This window comes from Gekko japonicus, unplaced genomic scaffold (assembly GCF_001447785.1).
Source record: "Gekko japonicus isolate JY-2015 unplaced genomic scaffold, Gekko_japonicus_V1.1 scaffold2918, whole genome shotgun sequence".
In the NCBI taxonomy this organism is placed as follows: domain Eukaryota; kingdom Metazoa; phylum Chordata; class Lepidosauria; order Squamata; family Gekkonidae; genus Gekko; species Gekko japonicus.
The window spans coordinates 179,194-205,548 of record NW_015161497.1 but is presented as its reverse complement, the minus strand read 5'-3'; the positions used below and the strand labels follow the sequence as shown (position 1 = coordinate 205,548).

Here is a 26,355-nt window from a genome sequence, read left to right as displayed (position 1 = left end):
ACTACAATGCAACACTAAGAGCACTCCCTGTCTAGGCGGCAGCGGAGCCACTGAGCCACCGGCTGGCTTTGTAGTGGCGTCCTGGGTCTCTTCCCTCTGTGGAAGCTGTTCCTCTCCAGGAGAACTGGCTGTGTCTGATGGGAGCTGATTGGCGGAGCAGGGCTGCTCAAATGATAGACAAGTTGGAAGCCCTGTACTACAGTTTACTGCTGTACTACTATACTGAAGTACTGCATTGCCAACAATGTACCTAGTCAGTCCCAGGGAAGAGACAGGAAGACGGACCAGCATGGAACACCACGTTTCTCTGTCCTACACTGGGTGCTTCTGGGGCCCCCCGACCAAACCTGAGGATTGACAGAGGCTCTTGTTTTTGCAGACAGCTCTATTTCACAGGGCTAGGGTTTGGATGGTTCCTGGTAGAGCCTCTGATTGGACTTGTGAGGTGCAGGAGAGAGCTGTGGACTGGGACTTTCTGGGCTTCAGCCCTGTTGGAACAAAGTGCACTTCCATTGCCAGCTAATTTTATGGACATCCCATTGTGGATTGGAGCTAGTTATACCTCCAAGATTGGCCCCCATTTTACATTGTTTACCTTCCCTTTACTATGTTGTTATTCCTGCTAAATTAGAATATTAGATAATTATAGGTTTTAGTATGAATTGACTGATTGGTGTAGTATTAGGGAGCATAGATTTGTATTGGTCAAATTGTTGGGTAGATAATCATTAGTTAGTAGGGTTAGAGAGAGTGTGGGTAAGGGTATTATGTAGATTATGATGTTTTCCCTACTAAATTGATTGGCTTTTTTAAATTAATTGATTGACTGATTAACTGCAAAATGATGAATTAGAGATTGAAATTTATATTTTAGTGATCAATTTTGGGAATTGTTAGTGGTAGGAATTCTTGAAACTGGGAAGGGTGGTACATGGGAATTGGGAGAGGATTATATTATGAGATTGTCCTTGTGGTGTTGGTAAGGATTGTGATCTCTTATTGTGCCTGCCTCCAGATGTCCAGTGGGTCAAAATTTAGGCCAATAGGATCTGATGGTGGAGGCCAGTGCTGACAGGGCGGAGAAGGTATGGTGGTGGGACAAGGTGGGGTAAGGGAAGATGAAGGAGATATGGACGTGTTCAATCCTCTTCCAACCTTCGTCCCATTTGTGGGGATAGGAAGGTATACCCTTCTACGACACTGGTGTTGTGCAGTGCCAGGTCTATTAACAATAAGACCTCTGTTCTCCAGAATTATCTGGTAGAGCAGGTAGTAGACCTGGCTTGCGTGACTGAAACCTGGGTGAGGGAGAGTGAACTGGTTGCCCTGAGTCAACTGCCCCCCCCCCACGTTTTTTGGTCCTTCAACAGTCCCAGACTGATGGGGGGAGTGGCATTACTCATCCGAGAGGCTTTCTCCTTTAGGCCACTCTCTGGGACGATAACCAGCATTGAATGTGTGGGAGGCCGAGGAGAGTTTGGCCATTTGGCTGGTGTACTGTCTGCCTAACGCACCAGCAAATGTCCTGCCAGGCCTGTTAGAGGCTGCAACCAGTTGGGCCTTGAAGTATCCCAGACTTTTGGTCTTCGGAGACTTCAGTGTCCATGCGGATGATGCAACCTCCTCTCAGGCCATGGATCTAGTGTCATCCATGACAGCACTGGGTCTCTCCCAGTTTGTTTTGACTGTTACACATCAAGCAGGCCACACACTGGTTCTTATCTTTGCCTCAGGGATTATGGTGGATTGAATTACCTCTGATGCAGTACCATGGTCAGACCACCTTGCCCTGAAGGCCCAGCTGAGTATCCCTAATCCTGCCTGTTTAGGCGGTGAGCAGATTTATGCTCACCCACAGAGTCAAATGGACCTTGACAGGTTCCAAGAAGCTCTGCGGGATCCAATTCCTCCTGGCAGCCCGTTGGATGTGCTACTGGAAGACTGGCAATACCGTTTTTCCGAAGCCACTGAAAAGGTTGCTCCCTGGCACCTTCTTCACTCCCAGACCAAACTAGCTCCATGGTATACCCCGGAGCTCCGGTGGATGAAATGGGAGCTGAGATGGCTAGAGAGAGGGTGGCCGTGATCCCGTGACGAGGCTACAAGAGCATCTTATAGGTCATTTATGAGAACCTGTGAGACGGCAGTGAAGGCTGCAAATAGGGATTTTTATGCAACTTCCATTGCGTCTGCAAGCTCTTGCCCAGACTAATTATTTAGAATTATTTGGTCACTGACTACTCTTTCTCAGAGCATGCCAAATGCTAGGGAACTGGAATCAGCCATGAGGCATTTGTGAGCTATTTTGCAGATAAACACTTGTCGCTCTGCTGCGACCTTCCAGCCACAGTTGATATAATAAAAGAACTGGAAGCCCATTGGCCATCTTCAGGTCCAATTTTGGACCACTTCAGTCTGCTCTCCCAGGATGAAGTTGACAAGACCCTGGCAGCTGTGAAGCCTACCACATGCCCTCTGGATCCCTGCCCATTGTGGCTGATTAGAGCTTGAAGTGATGAGGTATGGACTCCCCTATGGGAGATTAGCAACTTGTCCCTTTCAACGGGGACCTTCCCAAGAGGTTTGAAGGAGGTGGTGGTGCGCCCACTCCTTAAAAGATCTTCCTTGGACCCTATGGTACTTAACTACCTCCCAGTGTCTAATTTACCATTCCTGGGTAAAGTAGTGGGCAGTGGCAACACAGACCAGGCTTTCTTGGAGGATGCTAAAGTCCTGAATCACTTCCAGTCCAGCTTTCACCCTGCCCATGAGACAGTGTTGGTCGCCCTGGTGGATAATCTCTAGAGACATCTGGATCAAGGTTGTTCGGCGCCACTGATACTTCTTGATCTCTCAGCAGTGTTCAACATGGTTGACCATGATGTGTTAACCCACCACCTCGCTGACACAGGTATATGGGGGCTCGCCTTGCAGTGGCTGACTTCCTTTCTCCAAGGTTGGGGACAGAGGGTGGTGCTTGGGGGGGGGGAGCTCTCTCCGTAGCACCCATTCAAATGTGGCGTGCTGAATGGAGTGATCCTCTCCCCTATGTTGTTTAATATCTACATGCGCCCCCTCGCCCAGATTTTCCGGAAAAATGGGCAGGGGTGCCACCGGTATGCAGATGACATCCAGCTCTGTCTACTGATGGATGGCCTCCCGGACTCAGCCCCAGAAGATCTGACGGGGCCTTACAAGCTGCTGCTGGATGGTTGTGACAGAGCTGACTGAAGCTAAATCCGCAGAAGACGGAGATCCTGCACCTGATTTGCGGGGGACTGGGACCAGGAATCAGGCTCCCATCCTTCAATGAGGCTCCACTGGTGCCAGCATCAAGGGTGAAGAGCCTGGGGATGCTCCTGGATGCCTCCCTTTCCACGGAGGCCCAGGACACTGCCATTGCCACGTCTGCCTTTTTCCATCTGAGGCAGATCAGGCAGCTGGCTCCATATCTCACCCCTTGAGACGTGGCTACAGTGACCCATGCAATGGTCACTTCCAGGCTGGATTATTGTAACTCTCTCTACATGGGACTGCCCTTGACTCTGCTCCAGAAGTTGCAGCTAGTGCAGAACGCAGCAGCATGGGTGTTGACGGCGACGCCTGTGTGGGCCCACATCCACTCAGTGCTGTGTGAACTGCACTGGCTGCCTATTGAATTTCGGATCAGTTTCAAGATGCTGGTGCTTACCTTTAAAGCCCTATACGGCCAGGGGCCAACATATCTTCAGGACCGCCTCTCCCCATATGAGCCCCATAGAGCACTGAGATCTACAAATCAACACCTTCTGTCGTCCCTGGCCCCAGGGTTGTCCGACTTGCCTCGACTAGGGCCAGGGCCTTTTGGGCCTTGGCCCCCGCGTTGTGGAATGAGCTCCCGTATGAGATAAGGGCCCTGCAGGATTTATTAAAATTCTGCAGGGCCTGTAAGACAGAGCTCTTCCACTGGGCTTTTAGTTGAGGCAGCGGGCGTCCCGTCCTTTAACTGGCCTCCCATCAGCGTCCTGGATTTCGAACAACCAACTGGGATCTACTATAGTTTCCATCTTTGCTACTGAGTTATTGATTAGATCTGCATGGTATTTTATAATTATTGTATTGTATTGTTTAATGTTATTGTTTTGTTATTGGCATACTGTATGAACACAGGTGGAACCCGCCCTGAGCCTGCTTGCAGGGAAGGTGGGATGCAAGCCCAATAAATAAATTGATATTTCACAGCCTTTTTTATTGCAATCACTGGTCTTCAAGGTGGGGGTGGAAAGGGAGTGGTTTAACAACAATGGGAGTCCTACTATTAAAAAGTGGGCTGGAGTTGGGTAGGGCAAAGAAAAATGATAGAAACATTATGCACTAGGAAACAGCCAACTCAAAATTGGCTTCCAGAAGAGCGGGGTAAAAGTGGTTTCAAACGTGCCAGGTGAAAACAAAAAGAACTGAAAACTAAAGGCAGGAAAATGAATGCAGAAATCACGGGATAAACTGAAGCAGGATAGAGCCAGAACAGATTTTAAAAACCCACACGGCAAAGAGCTGAGAGTAATAAACATGGATTGTTTCAGGCTGTTAGTATTTTAGGGTGCCGTTAACTACACCACAAGATGTAGTTCAGTTTTGTAGACTACATTCCAAGGACTACTACAGCAGCAACATTAATGCTATGATTTACACAAAACCCATTATCTATAATCCACCGGATCATTACTTGTACGGGAGCACAGAAGCACACGGAGAGGTCCCACTTACACAAGCACCAAGCTACAGACATCTACACGACACATTCGTAGTTGTCCTGGCCATTGAAGTAAATGGAGAAGGCTGTACTCTCCCTGAACATTAGGGTTTTGCCATTTTCTGACAAATATACTTCTAAGTAGGTCTAAGTTGAATCTCACTTCACTATTTTTATCAAATCCAAGTGAAAGCTGAGCAAAAATAAATCTTGAATATTCAACAGCAGTTTCATCTTACCTCTTATTGATAGTGTATTTGCTTTCCCTTGGTTCCCTTAGTTGCAGCTTTGAAAATTTCGGTGCCAACGGTGTGTCTTTCCTTTAGCAAAATAAAGAGTTAAAATTAAACACTGTACTCTTTTGCAGCAGACACAGAAGCATACTAACATTACATTTCAGAGTTGATCATTTTCACCAGCTGATAACCAATTAAGGTACAAAGATTAAGCTATACATCTCAAAAGATTCACATTATCCTCACAACCGCCCTGACCTGGATAGCCCAGGCTAGCATGATCTCATCAGATCTCGGAAGCTAAGCAAGGTCGGCCCTGGCTAATATTTGAATGTGCAACCACCAAGGAATACCAGGGGCGTGACGCAGCAGTAGGCAATGGCAAACCACCTCTGAAATGTCTCTTGCCTTAGAAACAAGTCTAGCTCGCCACTTAGTGGTGCATAATCCTAAAAGAGCTAGAACTTTTGGCTGCCAGACAATCTTAGGATCTCCTGGCTACACTACACACGCTGCCATACAATAATTATTATTATCCTCACAACCATCCTGTGAAGTAGGTTAGACTGATATACCTTTTCGATTTCACAGCAGGATCTCTAGGACTTACCTATATTAACATAAAGAGGAAAATAAGTTTCAATATAACAATAATACATTGATGCCAAAGTGATACCTCACCCTCAAGAAACACTAATAATTTCATCACACTCTCCACTCTGTTGGAAAAAATGCGGCAAGATCACCTCCTACGCTCACTGCTGGTAGCAATGTACATAAAAGTCTTCTGGTCTGACGTTTTCTCACAAATAACCACCATAACAGGCTATATGGTCCCACTCCTACCAGAACGTCTGTTTCTAAACTATTGGCATGATTTATCACTTCCTAAAATCAGACGTGAACTAATCATTACCCTTTTAGTAGCAGCCAAAACTGCAATAGTTCTGTGATGGAAGTCATGTTCCGCCCCTACACTTTTGCTTTGGTACACAAAGGTATGGGACCAATCCATAATGGATAAAACAGAAATTTCCCCCCAAAAAACAGGATTCATGGAGAAATGGTTTCTGTTTCTTGAACACATTGCCAAAAATGATATTCAACCTATAAATCTAGTTTATTTGACACTACTCCAACTCTGATTCAATCAATCCCACTGCTAGAAGACATTCCAATGATACTTCTGATGTGTACATTGTTCAGCTGTGCATTTCCTATTAACACTTCTGTTCTCCTCTGTTTATACACTCTTTATACTTCCACAACTTTTCTTGTCCCTGAGATTCAATGTGTTTACCCCTTTATGACTACTGAGATACAATGTTTATAACTCTTCTCTAGTTGTGTTATTACTTTTATAAAATATTAATAAAAACATTTGAAAATAAATAAGAAATTTCACTTACTTGCACAGCATCAATTTCAGTAGTCAGTTTGTCATTTATGCCCTTAGATTCCAAGCCAGAATCTGTACCACTGTAAAGCAAATGAATACATTTCAGTAGTATTTCATCCATTGAGTGCAAGGTATTTTTAAAATGAAAAAGTACAGAAGTTAAGAACATAAGAGCCCTGCTGGATCAGGCCAGAGAGAGGGCATAGCATCGGAAACTGTGATGTTACTAATCAAGATCCATTATCTCATAAACAGACCTGAAAGATAAATGTCTGGATTATAATTTAAAATAGCATCAGTGTTTTCAACTGTAGCACATGCTGTTAAAAGAACCTGACTTCTGCAGATTAGGTAGCCGTATACTTCTTTTGAATCACTTTAAATTCTAGAACAAATACCAAAAAGACTATTTGTCTGCTTGCCAAAAAATTGAGGAGACAGTGCAGCATAAACCAAAGTTAAACTGCTCTTCTGGAAAACGTTTGGGTCTTGAAATTACTTTCATTTGTGTTAATTCAGCTGCAATTTATGCTTCTTCACAGAGCTTGCTGCCTTTTTGTGTTTTTATTTGTACTGGTTTTTATTGTACTGGTTTTGAATTAACTTTGAGCATAAACTACTCAGGAATATTTGAAACACAAATATTTGAAATATATCCCCGTCCAAAAAGGAGACTTTATGCTTATGGCATGACAGCTGCCTGCAGCATTGGCTTGGTCTTCCCCTTTCAAAATTCCTAGGGTCAATGGGCATATAAGAATACCACTCTTTTTCTCCACAGTAACATATTATGGTTCTGCCTGACTCGGTGCATTTTCTCTGAAACAGGAGAGAAAGGACAGTGGCTGCAGGAACAGCAAAAGCACAGAGATGCATTTCCCTGTTCAAGGAATCACAATGCAGACTAGGGACAGGCATGATCCCGGAAAATGAAGTTCAGTTCATGGTTCAACCACAAACCAAACCACGAACTAATCCGGGAGGCTCATTCACAAACCGAACTAGTTTGTGGCCCTGCAAACCCCATTGAAAGAGCCACAGTCCCTTTAATCAGGGTTTGCAGAAAGCCCAAAAAACAGCTCAGCTGTTTTGGGCTCTCTTCTGTAATCTCTTTAAAGTTTAAAGGGACTGCAAAAGACAGCTTGAAAGAGCTGTGAGGCGGGGAGCACCTCTCCAGCATGCAGCTGTTTTTTGGGCTGTTTTCTGCATTCCCTTTAAACTTTTAAGGGACTGCAGAAGACAGCCCAAAAGAGATGGGTAGTGCAGTTTTTGAGCTGCAGTTTTTTAAAACTTTGACGGGATTGTACAAGACAGCCTGAAAGAGCTGAGCAGTGGGAAGCCTCCCTGACAATCTGCTGTTTTTGCAACTTTTGTGGGGAATAAAGCAGAGGTTTAAAAGGACTCAGAATCCCTTTAAACCCCTGCTTTCTGCTCCATCCATAAACCACCATGAACAGCATGAACCACTCTAAAAGTTCATGGAAGTTTGTGACAGTGAACATATCACTCACTTCTGTTCCCAAACCACGAACAGAGCAAAATTGCTTCGTGGTTTGGTTCATGTCAATCCCTAATGCAGACACAACAGTTCATGAGGACTCTATAAGAACATAAGAGAAGCCAATGTTGGACCAGGCCAATGGCCTGATGTTGTTGTTGATGGAGCCACTAGGCTAAGCAGCATTTCAACAGATTAAAAACAGGATCCTAGATATTGAGCACCAGACGTTATACAGTTTAGCCAATAAAACCTGCTCCCCTTTGAGTTTTAAGATCCCTTTTACGACAGGGAAGATGGCCTCATATTTATCTTCCCTGCAGGTTCCACAACAACAGAGTGTTTATTCTAGCCAGATGCAATGCTATGCCTGCTGCCATTTTATATGGCAGATTTAACAAGATATTTCACTCAGCCAGATACTGCCCCTGCAAACAAAAATGTGTTGAGTAAATTATTCATGTCATCTGTATGTGAAGAAGAAGAGGAGATTGGATTTATACCCCGCCCTTCACTCGGAGTCTCAGAGTGGCTTACAATCCCTTCCCCTCCCCACAACAGACACCCTGTGAGGTAGGTGCGGCTGAGAGAGCTCTGACAGAAACAGCTCTTGCCAGAACCATGGCTTGCCCAAGGTCATCTAGCAGGTGCAAGTGGAGGAGTGGGGAATCAAACCCGGTTCTCCCAGATTAGAGTCCGCACACTTAACTACTACACCAAACTGGCTGTAAGGTATAGATCTAAGGTATAGATCTGGATCTAGGGTATATATATTTGTGTTCTACTTTGAGCAGCATGATGGATTGCCCTGATGCACTTAAGGTACACAGACTTCTGAATGACTTCTGTTCTGACATCACTGAGAAGGTGGCCAAGTTTCTCCACTCTGTTTTAAAGCTGTGTCAAAGGATCCTAGAGACATAGTATTTTTATAAGTGTGTTTTTAATCTGCTCTTAAATTGTATAATCTGTATCGACAATTTATGCCAATAAAGGCTAACTTGATCTTGGACTCTATGTTCCCCCTTCTGCCAGAAGCACTTGACACAGCAACAATACAGCCATGCTTGGTCATCTAGAGGCAGCTGCAGTACAACAGGGCTTTTTGGATGACGCTTCCATTTTAAATCCCTCCCAGTCCGGTTTTCACCTGAGTCATGGGACGGAGACGACACTGGTCGCCCTCACAGATTACCTCCAGAGATACCTGGATCGGGGCAGAACGGTAGTACTGTTGTTGTTAGACCTGTCGGTTGCATTCAACACGGTCAACCACCAGCTACTGATCTGGCACCTCGCCAACATTGGAGTTCATGGACTGGCCTTACAGTGGCTTGCCTCCTTTCTCCAAGACCAGGGACAAAGAGTGGCACTGGGGGATCAGCTATCCTGAAGGCACCCATTGGAATGTGGAGTGCCTCAAGGGGCGGGGCGGTCCCCAATGCTTTTTAACATCTATATGCACCCTCTTGCCCAGATTGCCTGGAGGCATGGGCTGGGTTGTCACCAGTATGCAGATGACACCCAGCTCTATCTGTTGTTGGATGGCCAGTCCAACTCCAAACCGGAAGAGCTTGACCAGGCGTTACAAGCCATGGCTGGTTGGCTTAGGCTGAACCAGCTGAAATTGAATCTGACAGTGACGGAGGTCCTGTGCATGAGTCGCAGCAGTTCGAGGGTCGGGATCCCGCTTCTGACCTTCAATGGGGCACCACTGGTGCCAGCACCGGAGATTAGGAGTCTGGAACTGCTCCTGGATGCCTCTTTAACAATGGAGGCCCAGGTAGCAGCCACTACCAAGTCAGCCTTTTACCACCTCCGGCTGATTAGGCAGTTGGTTCCCTTCCTCAAATGCAGCGACCTGGCAACAGTGATCCATGCAATGGTCACCTCAAGACTGGATTACTGTAATGCCCCCTACATGGGGCTGCCCTTGTCCCAAATCCGGAAGCTGCAGCTGGTGCAAAATGCCACGGCCAGGTTGCTGATGAGATTCCGTATCCGGGAGCATATCCAGCCTGTGATACAGGCATTGCACTGGCTGCCTATAGCATACCAGATCTGCTTCAAGGTGCTGGTTTTTACCTTTAAAGCCCTTTATGGCCAGGGACCTGCCTACCTGAAGGACTGTCTTTCCTCATATGTACCCCGGGGAGCGCTGCATTCAGGGATCCAGAACTGGCTGGTCCTCCCAGGTATTAAGGAGGCCAGGCTGGTGACGACCAGGGCCAGGGCTTTTTTGGTGGCGGCTCCACTCTGGTGGAATGAGCTTCCAGAGGAGATCAGGGCCCTGTGGGACCTTTTCCGCAGGGCCTGTAAAACAGAGCTCTTCCACCAGGCTTTTAGAGCTGCCGCCACTGCTATCACCACCACGACTACCACTGTTATTAAAAACAGCAACTGACATCTCTTGGTGAAAAGCCCTGACCCACTGGACCCTCTACTACTGCCCGAGCCAATCCCCCTTATGATTTATGTCATCTGAAGCATTTTCTTATGACATCTGTGCAGACCAATGTGGCTGATGTTATAAAACCTAGCACTTTATTATATATTTGATTTTAACATGATATTTTAATATTGTATTTCTATTAATTGCTGATGTGTTTGTATGTACTGTTGGATTTTTATCTGCTTGTGAGCCGCCCTGAGCCAGCCTTGGCCGGGAGGGTGGGATAAAAATGTGAATAAATAAATCAACAAACCAGGCAGATCTCTGTCTACAAAACTACTCTGGCAAGTTTCATTATATATATAACTTACTTCATAAATGTCACTTCTGAAGTTTCATGGGAGTTACTGAGTGAAGGGTTTATCGAAGCAGCACTTTGTTCTGGCTGAAAAACAATATGAATTAATGCAGTAACGACAAATCAAATGGAAGGAAATGTATTCACTATGTAGTAATACGTTGGTTATTCTGATAGCAAAAAAAGTCAAGTTATGAATGCAATTTCCACCTGGAAGCCTAGTTTGATGGGGGGTTTGTGACACCATCACTTGTCACTAGATGCTTTTAGGGAATGGAAAAAAATGGGACACAATGGAAAAACTTATCACATGATGATGTCATCCTTATAGGTTGGACCCTGCAGGATTTCCATGAATGGAAAGAGAGATGATTTCCTGCTTCCTCCCTTCCACTGTAGATCCTCCAGTCCCCCCCCCCACACACACACACACATACATACTGTTCCTTGGGGAGTTGTTCTCCTGGACCTTTAGCAGGAAAGGGCTACTCTGCTCATGTAAATCCCTTTTTATCAGGGGACATTCTGTAGGATCCAAGCTAGGGGTGTGTGCACTTCAAAAACTATCATTTAATTATTTGTTGGAAAGTCAGGAAAATGTAATTTCATTAAATATTGTTTTCATCAAATATTGGGAGTACTCATTTCTATCTATGAAGTGCCTTTGGCCTTTTCCCTTTCTTCCCCTTAGTCTGTATATGAATTTGGGATGGTGAGCCCATTGCTCTGGCCTCTTCGTTTCCCCCTTAGTCTGTATGTGAAGTTGGAGGTGTTTCTTTTTCTTGTTGGCAGGTCCCAGGTATTTCAGGGAAGGAGGGTGCAGAAGAGGTCCTTCTCCTGAAGTATGGGGTAGACTCCAAAATATTTTGCGCGGACAATTTTCCATTCAAACCTGAGATGTAATGTTGACCTTCCCTGCCCTGATTTTCTGTTGATACTCCCCTTGATTGTATGTCTCTGTTTTTTATGAATTTTACTGTTAGTTTATTATTAAACTTATAATTTAAAAAAATTAAAAATAGTGGGAGTACTATTACATTTTGGAAAGTTGCATCAGGAACAATACTCCCAGTTTAATGACAACGATAATCATGCCCTTTCAGAACTAAAAGGGAAATAAAAGCGTAAATATCAACCATAGGCAACAGAAACAGGGAAGGAAGAAGAGAGGATGCCTACCCTGGCCCTCAGGTCATCAGTGCCATGTTGGACTTTAAAGGACCATTATTTCCTATAGGCAGATTTGGTCCTCCAGAGGCCAGGTCTACCACCCATAGATAATAATGGCCATTTAAACTTTAAAGAGCTAATGTGCCATGTACTAGCCTGGGCACAGTCCCTCCTCTATAGCCACTACAACCTCATGCCTCCCAACATGATTCCTAGTGCCAATACTTTCAGAAGCAGAAATAAAGAAATTAAGAACTATAAGAGAGGGGGGCTTTTGTGATATCGGATATTGCTGATCCAGTACTGACTATATCAGGCTCAGGCATTTTACTGGATCAGTGATATCCAGCTTCACATCCCAAATCTAAAGAATGCAGGGTCTGACAGTACCTTCTGCTGAGAAATGGCTGGACCCATACCCAGAAGTGTTATTTGTTTACCTTTTTGTTTAATATTCCACTAGTCAAACTGAGTCCTTTGAGTATGCTATTTCTGTCCAGAAAGTAAGCCTATTCTGAGAAAACCAAAAGAATATAATACAACGTAAAACACGACCTACTCCACAGATTCTGTTCCCAGAAAGGCAGCATGTGTTTTTTTCAACCAGGAACATGGATATGAAGTATGTGGAATAAGTCTGTTTTAAATTTGCATGATGAAATAATAATTAATTAAAATGTTAATGAATTTAACATAATACATACTCTAAAAACTGGTTGGGTCAACAACTTTTCATATGCTTGCTTGGCTGCATTTAACTTTGCTTTTTGCTTGTTTTGTCCTGTACCTTCACCGTAAACTTTACCATCAATCTCACAGGCACAGAAAAAACTAGGTAAGAAAGGAGAGGAGAGGAAAAAAACAGTGATCACTGAATGCATTTCAACAAAGTGTGATATCAGGCTCCCAGTGCATCATGTAGGTACCTCTCAACTCAGTACTATCACTAAAAGCCAGGTATACTACTAATTTCTAGAGTATGACACAAGGAGAATCTAAGGACAGGGAAGGACTAGTGGAAAGGAGGATTGGGTTCTCAGCACTGGCAAAGTAGAATTACACCAAACAGGATCTTTCCTGCAATAGCTAGCCAAATTAGAAACAGAACTATCCATCCCTGTATCACTTTCTTGCACAAAATTCTACTGTAGCCACAGCAGCAAGAATGTCTAGTTGTGTCAGTTTTACAGGAAAGAAATGGACTGGGCTACAGATATTCCAGGTATCTATTCAACAGAGCACATGCTTTCAGCCTCCCTGTATATAAAACCTCCTTCCTACTCACATGCAAGTAAAGCAGATAAATTGACATCAGTTTTCATTTAATAACTAGTAAAGCAAATTTCTAGCACCGAGACATGACTGACAATATCTTTTTGAAATTCAGGTCAGTCCACCATATATTACCCAAACCACATGACCTCTACTTCCATGTGGGGGCTCTCCATGCCTGTGAACTAAAGTGTCAATGGCCAGCACAGCTGGAAGGGAAACTAACAATGATACAGTTTCCATGTGGCAAATTGTGCTGTGTGTTACATTGCTGACATAAACATAAGGAAGCAGTGGGGTGGATGTAAAGCAATATGGCATACCAGCTCTCAAAGAGTCAGTTGATCAGACATTCCCTTATGATTCTCCAGACTGTCAACCCCCAAACCTAGCAAACAGACCAATACCCATCTTATTATATGCAGACGACACAGACATACTACAAAGAGGAACGACTATCAATAAACTACCAAAACTACTGATTCTGTGACATCTAGAGCACCAACACTTTAGTGTTTGTATTGTATTGTTTTATTCTGTTTTTATCTGTTTTAACTTTGGAACTTGTGCCTCTTTGTTAGCTACCCTGAGCCTTCGGGGAGGGTGGGATATAAATCCAATAAATAAATAAATAAAATATACTCCCCAAACCCAGTACTCATTTGCAACCCACAAGCTCCACTAGATTTTACTGGCATGTTAAATTAATTTTTAATTGAAGATTTTTGGGCAGTTGTACACGTGCACCTAGTTTAAATTATACTCAAATGAAAGTTGCCCTGAACTTAGGGAAGCTGCCCTTTTAAAATCTTTTAAATCTTTTTAACGCCATGTTAGCTGTGTTAGGGATTTCAAATCCCTTCTTTGTCATGTTAAAATGTGAACTCATTCATTGCCTTCTGTCTCACCTCACTATTTGCCCCCTCTCTAGGAAAAATTATATGATACAAGCACAAAGCTGCCATGTCCAACATGGCAACCCCATGTCAAGGTCAATCTATTCCATGCTGAAACAGCTACAACTTGTATTTCCCAGTCTCCATGATATGGTGCAGAAGCAAGGAAATGAGCACCTAAACAATATCACAATTTAGGGAAAGCTGAATTGGACACAGTTACTGTTCTCCACAGCAATCACATGTTCTTTGCTTTAGTAATTGGAAAGACGGACAGCAGAGTAAACATTACAAACAAATGGCATCAGATTGATGACCACACAAAGCTCTCCAGGCTTACCCATCTTCTTGATAAAACTGGGGAGCAAAAGGGATAAACAGCCATAGTATCCCCATGCTTGACAAACTGCTAGTCAATAATATATATTTTAAAGGCAATACTTTGTACGCTGCTCTGATTTTCAGACCTCAACTATCTGCTTATTTGTTTAGAATTTTATAAAACTGTTACGACAGGCTGTGATCCCAAAGTCTTCATTATATATTTAACTGACTTCCTATAGATATAATAGAATATTTAGAACTGAAAAGAAATTCTTGGTGCTAAACTGAGCCCACCAACATTTACAAGTCACTAACAGGAGCTGTGGTGACTCAAGTGGTTAAGACACTGAACTGCAGGCTGTGGAAGGTCGGTAGTTCAGCAGTTCGAGACCCGAGTGTGCCGCATGATGGAGTTAGCTCCCATCTCTAGTTCCAGCTCCTGCCAACCTAGCAGTTCGAAAGCAAGAAATTGCAAGTAGATAAATAGGTACCACTTCGGTGGGAAGGTAACAGCATTCCGTGCGCCTTGGTGTTTAGTCATGCCGGCCGCAACCACAGAAATGTCTTCGGACAGCGCTGGCTCTTCGGTTTTGAAACGGAGATGAGCACCGCAACCCTAGAGTCGGATTCAACTGGCTTTCAAGCAAGGGAACCTTTACCTAACAGCATTAATTTTAAAAAGAGGGGGGCCCCCCTCACCCTCCACACACATTCGCATCCATCCCAGGATTATGATAGCTCACTTTGGCTTATGGTCTTCTCCAATTTTATTCTTCAAAGGATACTGAACAGATACTTTATTCTTTAGTGCGTATTCATTGAGCAAGGAAATATAATTAACAGAAGGCGTCATATCCAGTGCAGCGCACTGTAGAGGTTGTGGAGGTGGTGAAGATGGGTATGGAGATGGCTGTGGCTGCTGCAGTGCTGCTGAAGTAGGATGTGCCTGTAAAAAGGAAAAGTGCAAATTAATCTACTTCATAGCAGAGACTGGCTGCTGACTCTAAGAGCCTAACTGAATTATCCCCTTGCTAACTAGAGGAACAGGCCAGGTCTCTCTGACATTAAACTCCATGTATCCATTTGGCAGCGGGACTGACACTCCTCAAAATATCACTCTGCTGAACAATGAGTTACATTTTTCTTGTGTCCATGGTGACAAACCAAAAACAGAAAGATGCCGTCTAGCTGAATACAGGTCTTGGGTTTGTAGACACAGTAGGAAAATGTCTGAAAATGTTTTCAGTTTTTTAATTTCATTCTAAAGAATGTGCCAAGTAGGTTTTCACTAGCTGCAATATTGGTCACTGGCCAGACGGCAGATCTGCATATCTCATTTTCATATTTGCATTTGTTCTCCTCATGCAGGATTCTGCAAGCACACAGGGGGCTGGGAGGCCACCTTCACACTTCTTTCCATTTCTCCCAACCCTTTAACTGACTCTCAGCTTCTCTCAGCATTTTGTGGCTTCATCAGTCATCAAGCCATTTTTTTTACTACATATAACGTTACATACTAATGTGTGTGTGTGTGTGTGTTATGTTATATATAAAAAAAATAGAAAAGAACACATAGGGCACATTCAGACGGGCCATTTGAACCGGTATACGTGCCGGTTAGAAACGGACTTTATACAGGCTATCACACAGCCAACATCTGCCTCCCGTCCCCAACCGTCCCAAACCACCTTTAAACCAGAGTATTTTGCTACCAGGTCCCCAAGTGGCATTTTCCTGCGGCTCCGGTTCCAGCCACATTTCCCCCGTGTGATCGCTCCTCCGCTGGTATAGAGCCACTTCCTGTTCCCCGCTCGAAAGCTGCCTGAGGCTTCCACTTTTCGCCCATTTTTTTATTTTTAGTGTCGGTTATATGCGCTTGGGCGGAGCTTCGCCCTGGCATTAATAAAACCAAATTTAAACAGTGCCCAGTTTTAGCCTTTAGATGAGTCCGGGACCTCACGGAGGCCAGTTTTGGTTTAAAAGTTTAAAGGGAAGTGTTCGCTTCAGGGCATGCTTTGGTGGGATACGTTGTTCTGCGCATGTGCAAACTGTGGAAAAAAATTTAAACCGCCGATGCGTCCTCCTGCGCACCTGTAGTGTGGACGCCCGGGAGCAATGTGCTGCACGGTGAGAGAGGTACATGTGACCGCTCTTGTCCCAGATCAAATATAGTCCGGCCAGAACCGGAGCAGTTTAAACCGCTTCGGCACACCGTCTGACCACATTCATACACACATGGTATGTGGGACCCTGAAATAATTTTTATCTGACTGTGACTCACTTGATCCATGTCATGTGAGATTTCTGGTACTGCTTATTGTATGGCACACCTGATTTAAGGTGATTTTTTTTCTATAAGCCACCTTGGATCCTTCTTCACATGAGAAAGCTTGTGTGAAATAAATAAATAGTGGCTAGAGTGTTGGACAAGGACCAAGGAAACCTGGGTTTGAATGGCCAGTCTGCTTGGAAACTTGCAGAGTTCCTTTGGGCCAGTCACATACTCTCAGCCTAACATAACCCTTGCAAACTTCTTGTGAGGATAAAATGGAGGGGCAGAGAATGATGTAAACCAGTTTAAGTCCCCATTGGAGAGAAAGGCAGGGTATATACAAAGTAAATAAATAAATGCTTAGTGCTCAAATGACTATTGCTGTTTTCTGGCTAAAACATTTTCTTGAACATCAGCAGTGTCCCAGCGTCTGCACTCTACACAATCCACTTACCTCCATTTCCTGGTGTATAGCATCCCAAGCTAATTTTGCTGCACAACTTTTTGCCTCCTTCTTGGATTTACCTGTTGCTGGGGTATATTCTTTTTTTTCTATTACAACCATTACAGTGAATCTGCAATAATGAAAATGATTCAGAAAACACTTTTAATATCCCTGAATAAACATGAAATCTCAAGTTGGTTTGGTTTCTGTAAATCTCCATTTCTGTTTTCTATTACAACCATAACAGTGAATCTGCAATAATGAAAATTATTCACAAAACACTTTTAATATCACTGAATAAACATGAAATCTCAGGTAGGTTTGGTTTCTGTAAATCTCCATTTCTGAATGTTTATTACACATGTATTGAAATATGTTTAAAAAGCACACCACCACCACTTGAAAATATTCTTCACTTCCGGAGGTGTGAAAGGAAAGAAGCAAGTATAGAGATTGTATTGGCCCAGCAGTATCTGGTCATGTTGTGCCATACACGAATGTCCTTTCAAGCATGCAGAAATTAGGGAAGGAATGCAACAAACATGATAGTGAAAGGTGACTAAAATACAGTGGTTCCTTCAGAATGGCTGTTAGAATGCATCAAGTCATTAGTGTTTTCCTTTCTTTCCCTTCCTTCTTTCTCTGCTCCTACCTTCAGGTCTTGAGCAGTATCAATCAATTCCAACTAGGAATAAGAGAAAGAAAGGAAGAATTCAAGCCAGAGAGGACAAACTATACCATATTAGAGAAGTCTTGTCACAGGCTGCCCATACTCTCATGGCCTGAACAAGGAATTCAGCTAACAGCTGGCCTAGAATCCATAAAAATTTAGCAACTGAAATATCTAGGGGAAGCTCACCAGCAGCACAGAAGTGGTTTGATCAATTTCTCTCTAGCATGTTTCACAATTTCTGTTATCCCTAAACCACAACTGCAATGTCTATCAGAAAAAGGTATACCTAATACACGGCCTTCAGAGATTGCCAACAGTGGCACATTTAATCTTGCTAGCCTGTATTGTGGAACTGTAAGGTTAAAGACATATTCTGGGATTGTAAAGAACATATGGAGATTAGAACAAATGTTCCTAGCCCAGCAGACGATATTATTGGTAGCTATCTTCAAATCAACTGCTTGATAGTCTTACGGGCTAGGGGACACCCTAGCACAAAAACTACTTTCTCTGGGCATCATATGATATTTAATTTTTCTGTTATAGCCTGATTCCATGAACTGTAGAAATTATCTTATTTCATGTAATATAATAAGCTATTATCATCAGAGAACATTATCTGAAATTGCAGATTTAGTGCCAGTATCAAAGCCCTAGAGCAGTACTGGCCACATATTTTGGGATCCCACAGACTTGACACAAATAAGTCTTGAGTGATATCTTACTTACAATATGGTCTGTAGGGATGCCACCAAATGGCCTTACAGAATGCGATACACAGCCTCAGACCAATAAATGTAACAGAACTATCCTAAATGAATGCCTGAAATAAATACAGAGAAAAGGTTCAAACGTAGCTGTCTACATGAAACATTATGAGTTCCAGAAGATTGCTGGAGAGTAGACAATTTAGCAGGATCCATAGATTTGAACAGTCAATTTGAAGGGTTATCCTCTTTTATCTGGCCATTTGTGGAATAGTCGGTTTGATGCATTTTAATGTCCATCTGAAAATTCACTTCATTCATATAATAATTTGGCCTCATTCTCTTCAATTAATTCAACTCCCTTCAAATAATCCAAGGATTATTTTCTGATCTACACACAACTGGACAAGAAATGCTGTGTTCTTAGTGATTAAAATGTGAAAACAGTTGTTTTTGCTTGCAAATGAAACACATCAAATCTCCTGCTACTGCCACTGAACAATTTTAGAAAGTGGCAAATGCACATGCAATATTGGCTACAGAAGCAAAAGGTAACATTCCTTTCCTAAAGACTGAACTGATAGAAGGATGCAAGGAAGATTCTGACATTCTAGAAGACTTCACACCATTCTTGAGACAGTAGAAAGGCACAACGTTGCAAAAGGAGCCCCACTTCTCAACACCCTGCCAGCTGGCACCCACTTCATCATTAGGAAGGAATTACTAAGGGAAGTATACCAAAATGTATCAAATCTGTACAATGTAGGCCTTGCTCACACAGTCCAGAAGCTGTTCTAAAGAGCTGCCTATTATTAAACAGCTTTTTATCCAGGCAGTATCTATGAGCCAAACCAGACATCACACAGACTTGTGAACTTCTTTTTAAATTAATGACAGTCTCAGAAGGCTAAGTCAGTAGCAAAGGAGCAGGGTGAACATAGGAGGTACATTTTCTGTGTTGCACTGGAAATTCATTGTTTCCCTCGCCTTCTTCCATTCCTGAAGATAAGTCCCAGGTTAGGACCTCCCTCTCCCTCGTCACCTGCCACTTTTCTGATCAATTCCCCAATCCCCCTTTTCTGCTTAATCCACCTCCCCCAGGAGAAAAAAAGGATACGGGTACCAACATGTGTACAATGTATAGTTTGGTGCAAAGTGTATGCATCAGAAAACATTTGGAATTTTGTCAAAAAGCTGTGTGCCTCAAACAAAATGCACTGCTGTGAGCAATAACTCCTTTAAAAGTATAAAATGTGGCAACCTGACTGTTAATTGGAACAAAGCAAAAAGAAGAAACACAGTCTATAAGTCAAAACAACGAAAGGGGAAGAACTGTGCAATATAACGCGCTTAATAAAAAGAAAACAACTTATTACAAATTTGTGCAGAATTCTATTTGTGTGCTGAAATATCAAAATACATGCATATTATAATACATATTCAAAATATACATTACATTACAAAAAATCCAGTGAAAACAGCTATATCAACCCTGTAAAGTCTCAGTTTTGACTGTTTGTTTGAAAATGTTTGGTGGCCCAACACTGACACTTTTTCTTCTACTGTTTTGAACCTGATGGGCACTTACCAAATAATATTGGAACTTTGAAAGAATACAGCTATACTTTATGTGAGTTGAAAATAGTCCATCTCTGAAGAAAATATTCTGAAACAAAGTATTTATCTGGAATCTTTGTAGGATGGTTCTTCTCATTCTTCTACATTGTCCACTGGATTTTTTGTAATGTATATTTTGCAATATGTACTCCATCATGGGCATGTGCCCCCATTTTCATAGCTCAAAAATAAGCTATCCATTTGTCAATCCTCTCTATGCCCAAAGTGCATGAGGATTCCTGCTAGCTTTTCTACATAACGTACCCCAATCCCTCTTGATAGCCTCTGAAAACTTACGTAAGATCATGAGGTGGGCCTGTGACGCTGACATCTTTATATTCCAATTTTAATCGGCTTCTCTGACAATATTCATTAAGGTTAGCCAAGTAGTTCCGTGGCACAGCCGGACTGCTCGCCATTATTGTATGCCTATGAAGCTGAAAGAAATTCTGATTAAAACATGTTGTATCTTTAATTAGCATGTTTCAGTTATGTTGAAATATGAAATTTTAGAACATGTTGTTCTAGATCTTTGATGCTCTGGGACAAGATACCTGGTAAAATCCCCTTTCACGCCTTGGTTTCTGCCACTGCCTCCTTTCTTTAGGAAGCTAATTACAAGCACAATGGCCACTAGTGGTGTACCAAGGGCAGGGTGGTGGGACACTAAGGTAAATAATAATATTTACCTTAGTCCCTCCCCCCAGCTTGAAAGAACATGGTTAATTAGGCTAACTAGTCCTGAGCGTGGAAGGGTCAGAGAGGATGGGGCTGCCATCACTAAGTACCCCAGGCAAACTCATAGACAGCACTAAGTACCCCAGGCAAACTTCAATAACAACTCAGAGGCTGGGAACTGTGAGGAGCCATAGGGCACTGCCATATTTGAGCTGCCTATGAAGCAGAAGTGGTGGATGGATCCTAAGTGGGTGTGGCTTACGCCAGGAGATGACAAGCCAGGAATGAAGTGGGGGAATAGAAAACGATAGTGGAGCTGGGGGAGGGAGGTGTTAAAAATGATCTACTCCGGGTGCCAAATATACAAGGTATGTCACTGGTGGCCACACACCAATCTCAACGGTAAATCGCCCCACCAACAGGAAGAATGCAGAACACATTTGCCATTCTACACACATCATTTCAGAAATCTCTAGGGCAGAGGTGTCAAACTCATTTGCTACAAGGGCTGAATCTGACATAAATGTCACTTTGTCAGGCTGGGCCATGTGTGCCATAAAAATTAATGCCAGGTCCCAGAGATACAAACTGTAGAAAGTGCAGCAGTTGGTAAGGTCCAAGTTGGTAAATTCTTTCCTGCAAGGCCCCATGAACTGGGGGGGGGGGTTTGTGCAAAGGAAAACCCATATGGGTGGACTGGAGAGCCAGCGGTGTGGCACTGGGCAGACACTCCAATGCTGCCCACTCCCCCTCAGCCTCCTGTTCCCTCCCTTACACTAGTGACTAATTGCTCGCAGGCTGCATAAGAGCCCTGGATGGCCCAGTTCTGGGCCCCCAGACCTTATGTTTGACACCCCTGCTATATGCCAACATTCTGTTTCTAGGTCATCAAGTAGACTTATGGCGACCCCAGTAAGATTTTCAGAGCAAGAGATATTCAGAGGTGGTTTGCCATTGCCTGCCTCTCCATAGCAACCCTGGTATTCCTTGGCGGTCTCCCATCCAAATACTAACCAGGGCCAGCCCAGCTTAGCTTCCAAGATGTGACAAGATCAAGCTAGTCTGGGCCATCCAGTACCTCAATGTATTTTAATGACGCCCATTCAAGACAGGTGGCTTTGGTGGTTCCCATTATATCCAACAGGCCTTCTTCAGGCAGTTCCCATTATTTCTGTTGGAAATGCTTGTCATTCATTTGACTACATCCCTGCCTGGCCTGTTGGTAAGCTACCAATCGGTCCTCAAAGCACTCCACAGAACAGTTAAAGAGGTGCATCTCTTTTCAGTGTGATCCTATGTATATTAATCCAAACTAAACTCAGTTAAAATTACTCCCAAGTGAACACGATCAGGATTACGGCCTGAAATATTCCAATCTATGGGAACTCAAATGGGTTACTTCCGCATAAGCCTACATAGGATCGGGTTGCACAGAGAAAAATCCAGAAACTTCCCCACCCCCACCCGTACACCGTAGAACGCCGAAAGGCTCAAATGCGATTGAAACGATCAAGAGCCACACTGGCGCGTGAGTTTGAGCTCTGCGTTTCTAAAGGTGGCCGGAAAGCAATTTTGCAGGGGGCCGTGCGCCACTCCCCTCCCCCTCCCGCCTGTCACGCACTGCCACTGTGGCCATGGCCCTCTGCCCCCACCCGCTACGGGACTCCCCTACCTACTGCCCCTGGTTACCGCCAGGCCCCCAGTCCCTCTCTACTTACTGACGAAGCCGGGAATTCGCTTGCTGCTGCTCCTCCAAATAAACTCCGACTCACGCGCCTCTTCTCCGCTGCGGAGCGCTCCAGCAACAAGCTTTCGTTTCCCCGCAGCTGGGTCCAAGATCAGCCGCAGCCGAGGCAAGCTCCGCTCCTTCCGCTGCGGGTGCTGCAGTAGCGGAAAATCGAAACCGAAAGGAGGAGCCAGTCTGAGGGACTCCCTGCCTGTGGGGGGGGGGGCGCCTCTTCACTTTTGCTGGACGGTTGGAACCACCGAAGAAGAAGCGGGGGCTCAGCGGCGCTTTGAACACCCACAAATGGTTTTCGCATACATTTTCTTGCGTCCGAGCTGGGTTCCTCGGCTGCATGAAGCCTATCTCCAGATTGCACATGCAGGCACAGGAAACAACAGAAAGGGGGAGGCCGGGACTGGAGGGGCAGTTTGTAACGAAATGCAGTCAACAGAGCAAGTGGACCAGTCAGCGTGGATGAGGTCGGAGCGCTTCCACCTTTTGACAGATAGGCAAACAAGCACTAGCACAAAATCAGATGTAATCCTGTAAAATATAGAATGAAACTAGGGTTGCAGCTCCCGGTTGGGAAACACCTGGACCAATTCTATTGGTCAATATCCCACTCCAAGCCTTGCCACCATGAAGCTTCGCTGGATTTTCCCAGCGGTTTCGTGATCCTGGTTTTTTGAGGAAGTTTAAGCTATTTGCTTGAGGACACTCTTGCTCTGACTTTGATAGCCACACAGGTGCTTTTTGGACCTAAACTGGAAGATGTTCTAATTCAACAACTGTGCATTTGGCATCAGACACATGACTTTCACCTTTTGAGGCCTCTTTCTCATGTGTCTTTAGATCTTGCTGCTCTGGTCCAATAGTCACTTAGTGGTTATTTTATTGCAATATGTATTTAAGACAGTTATGTGTACTTCAATATCGTTTGACCTCCGAAGAAGGCCCCAAAAAGGCAGAAATGCGTCAGGTCATGTGTATTGGCTATACTTTTTTTACGAGGCTTTCATTAGGCCCTGATGTATGTTTTTAACTGTCTTTCTAATAAATACTTGTATTTTTGTATATTATAAGTTTTAACTAGGTTTTTAATATTGGCCCTTTCTTAGACTTTCTTCTCACCCTTTTGGTTCTTGATTCCTGGAAAAATATCCCTGGACCAAATGACTTGAACAACTACTGCCCATTGGTTAATATTTCATCCTTGGGCAATGGGCTTGAGTGGGTGAGTTACACGGCTTCAGGTGGTCTTGGAAGAGACAGATTGGCTAAACCCATGACAGTCTGGATTCAAGCCTGGCTTGGGGAAGGAAATGGCCTTTGCCTGGAAAGTACATCACTGTTGATTCTTATGGACTCTCAATGAGAGCCGGTTTGGTATAGTGATTATGTGTGCAGACTCTAATCTGGGAGAACCAGGTTTGATTCCCCACTCCTCCACTTGCAGCTGCTGGATGACCTTGGGCAAGCCATAGTTCCGTCAGACCTGTTCTCTCAAGGACAGTTCTGGAAAGAGCTGTCTCAGCCCCACCTACCTCACAGGGTGTCTGTTGTGGGGAGGAGAAGGGAAAGGCATTTGTAAACCGCTCTGAGACTCCGAGTGAAGGGTGGGGTATAAATCCAATCTCCTCTTCTTCTTTCAACACCATTGACCATGGTATCCTTCTGGACAAGCTGGCTGGGCTGAGAATAGACAGCAACATACTTCAGTAGCTCCATTTGCTTGACCAACCAATTCCAGAAAGTGATGCTAGGAGACTGCTGCCTGGCCCCATGGCAATTATGGTATGGATCTTGCTGGGTTCCATCTTATCTCCCAGGATATTAAACATCTGCATGAAACTGCAGGAAGAGGTTATCCAGGGATTTGGAATGAGATGCCACCAGTATGCAGATGACACTCAGTTTTCGCTTTAACAGCTGAGTCTGTGGGAATCCTCCTGAATAAGTGCCGGGAGAAGGTAATGGGATGGATAAGGGCCAATAAACTGAAGCTCAGTCCTGACAAGACTGAGGTGCTGTTGATCAATAGAGAAGCTTCTCAGGGATTGTCCTGGAAGACCTGCACTGGCTACACATCTATTTCTGGACACAATTCAAGGTGCTGGTTCTTACCTTTAAGGTCCTAAATGGCTTGGTACCAGGGCCTCCTTCCATACTATCCAACCTGCCAATTAAGATCTGCCTCTCAAGTCCTGCTCTCTGTGTGCCCCCTTCAGAGTTGAGGCAGGTGGTGGTGACTAGAGATCGGGCTCTTTCTGTGGTGGCACTTTGCCTTTGGAACACCCATCCCCTTGAGGCTCACCTGCCACTTTACTTTCTTTTAGGTACCAAGCTAAAACACCTCATGCTGTTTGTTTGAACAGAATTCAGCAAAGACAAATAGTCAAGTTATACTAGTAGCAGACAGAAGATGGTGCAGACGTCTCTTTCAAATACATGCTATTACAGACATTTTTCAATTTTCTGTTTCAGTTTCTTTCATTCATAAACCAATCAACCAAAATTGGGGCGTGGTTAGCTTAGGTTTCTGCCCCAGGTCACTAACTTACTTTAGTAAGTCTTGTCTTTTACTTTCTCTATTTTTAGTCTTGGTACCAAATTAGTGGAGTACAGTACAATCCTAAACAGATTTACACTTCCTAAGTGGATTTAGAAGGATGTAACTTGGTTTAGGATTGCACTGGTAGGCAGCAGCTATACAATTATGTTCTTCTACATCTCCTCTGGAGGCCTGGCAGCGCAAAGTACAGCAGTGCCCAAATTTTTCTATACAGGAAAGTTCAGCATGAGGAAATGGAAAATGGGGTTAAAATGAAGACTCGTGAGTTTTTGAGTACTTGGGAGTATTGTGTTCAGTTTGGGACATTAAGAAGAAAGTCGACAAGCTGGAACGTGTCCAGAGGAGAGCAACAAAATGGTGAGGGGTCTGAAGACCAAGTTCTATGATGAAAGATTGAAGGAGTTGGGTATGTTTAGCCTGGAGAGGAGATGACTGAGAGATGTTATGATAGCTATCTTCAAGTATTTGAAGGGCTGCCATATAGAGAATCGAGCAGAGGGGGTTTTTTTCCTGCTGCCCCCAGAAGGCTGGACCAGAACCAATGGACTGCAATTAAATAAACAGAGTTTTATATAAAAATTAGAAAGAACTTCCTGACAGTTACAGTGGTTCCCCAGTGGAACAGGCTTTCTTGGGAGGAGGTGGGCTCTCCTTCTTTGGAGGTTTTTAAGCAGAGGCTAGATGGCCATTCAGCAATACAGATTCTGTGAATTTAGGCACATCATGAGAGGGAAGGAGGGAAGTAATGAGCCAGTGCTTGATTCTTGTGGCCCAGGGTAATGCCAAATGCCACTTTAGGATCAGGAAGGAATTTTCCTCCAGGCCAGATTGGTTAAGGATCCTGGAAATTTCTGCCTCCTCTCGGCATAGAGCAGGGGTCACTGGGGAAGTGGGGGGAGTGCTGAATTTCCTGTGTTATGCAGGGGGTCGGACTAGATGACCCTTGAGGTCCCTTCTAGTTCTGGGTTTGTATGATTCATATAATGGGGAAGCAAAATTAAAACTATTTTTTCATCAAATAAGATGTCTAGCTTCATAATTAGCATCTATATAACTCTTTTGGGATGTGGAATGGTATAGTATAGCCCGATCTCATCAGATCTCAGAAGCTAAGCAGGTTTGGTACTTGGATGGGAGACTACCAAGGAAGACGCAGCAGAGGAAGGCAATGGCCAACCACCTCTCCTTAATCACTTGCCTTGAAAATCCCTTGCTGTGGTTGCCAGGGGTCATTTCATAGACAAAGAGCTGCAGGAGCTCATTAGCATAACTTATTAGCATATGCCACACCCCCTGACATCACCGGAAGTGTGCTCCAGCCCCTCTGACAGGCAGAAGCACCTGGGATCCATTCTTTCCCCCCTCTCCCTTCCCTTCGCCTCCAAGTC

The 26,355-nt window shown here is 44.0% G+C and overlaps 1 protein-coding gene across 1 annotated transcript; it reads right to left on the bottom strand.

Moving 5' to 3' along the window:
• Positions 1–4,971: 4,971 nt before the first annotated feature.
• Positions 4,972–22,488, bottom strand: LOC107125743 (interferon-induced, double-stranded RNA-activated protein kinase-like; the record flags this gene model as incomplete). Its single annotated transcript, XM_015429197.1, has 9 exons — positions 22,388–22,488; positions 20,289–20,428; positions 17,003–17,124; positions 15,021–15,174; positions 12,490–12,616; positions 10,629–10,702; positions 6,378–6,447; positions 5,544–5,578; positions 4,972–5,052 (listed from the first exon to the last, which is right to left on the bottom strand). Coding segments are annotated over exons 2-9 (785 nt in total), but the record flags the coding sequence as incomplete, so codon positions are not given.
• Between the last annotated feature and the right edge of the window lie 3,867 nt (positions 22,489–26,355).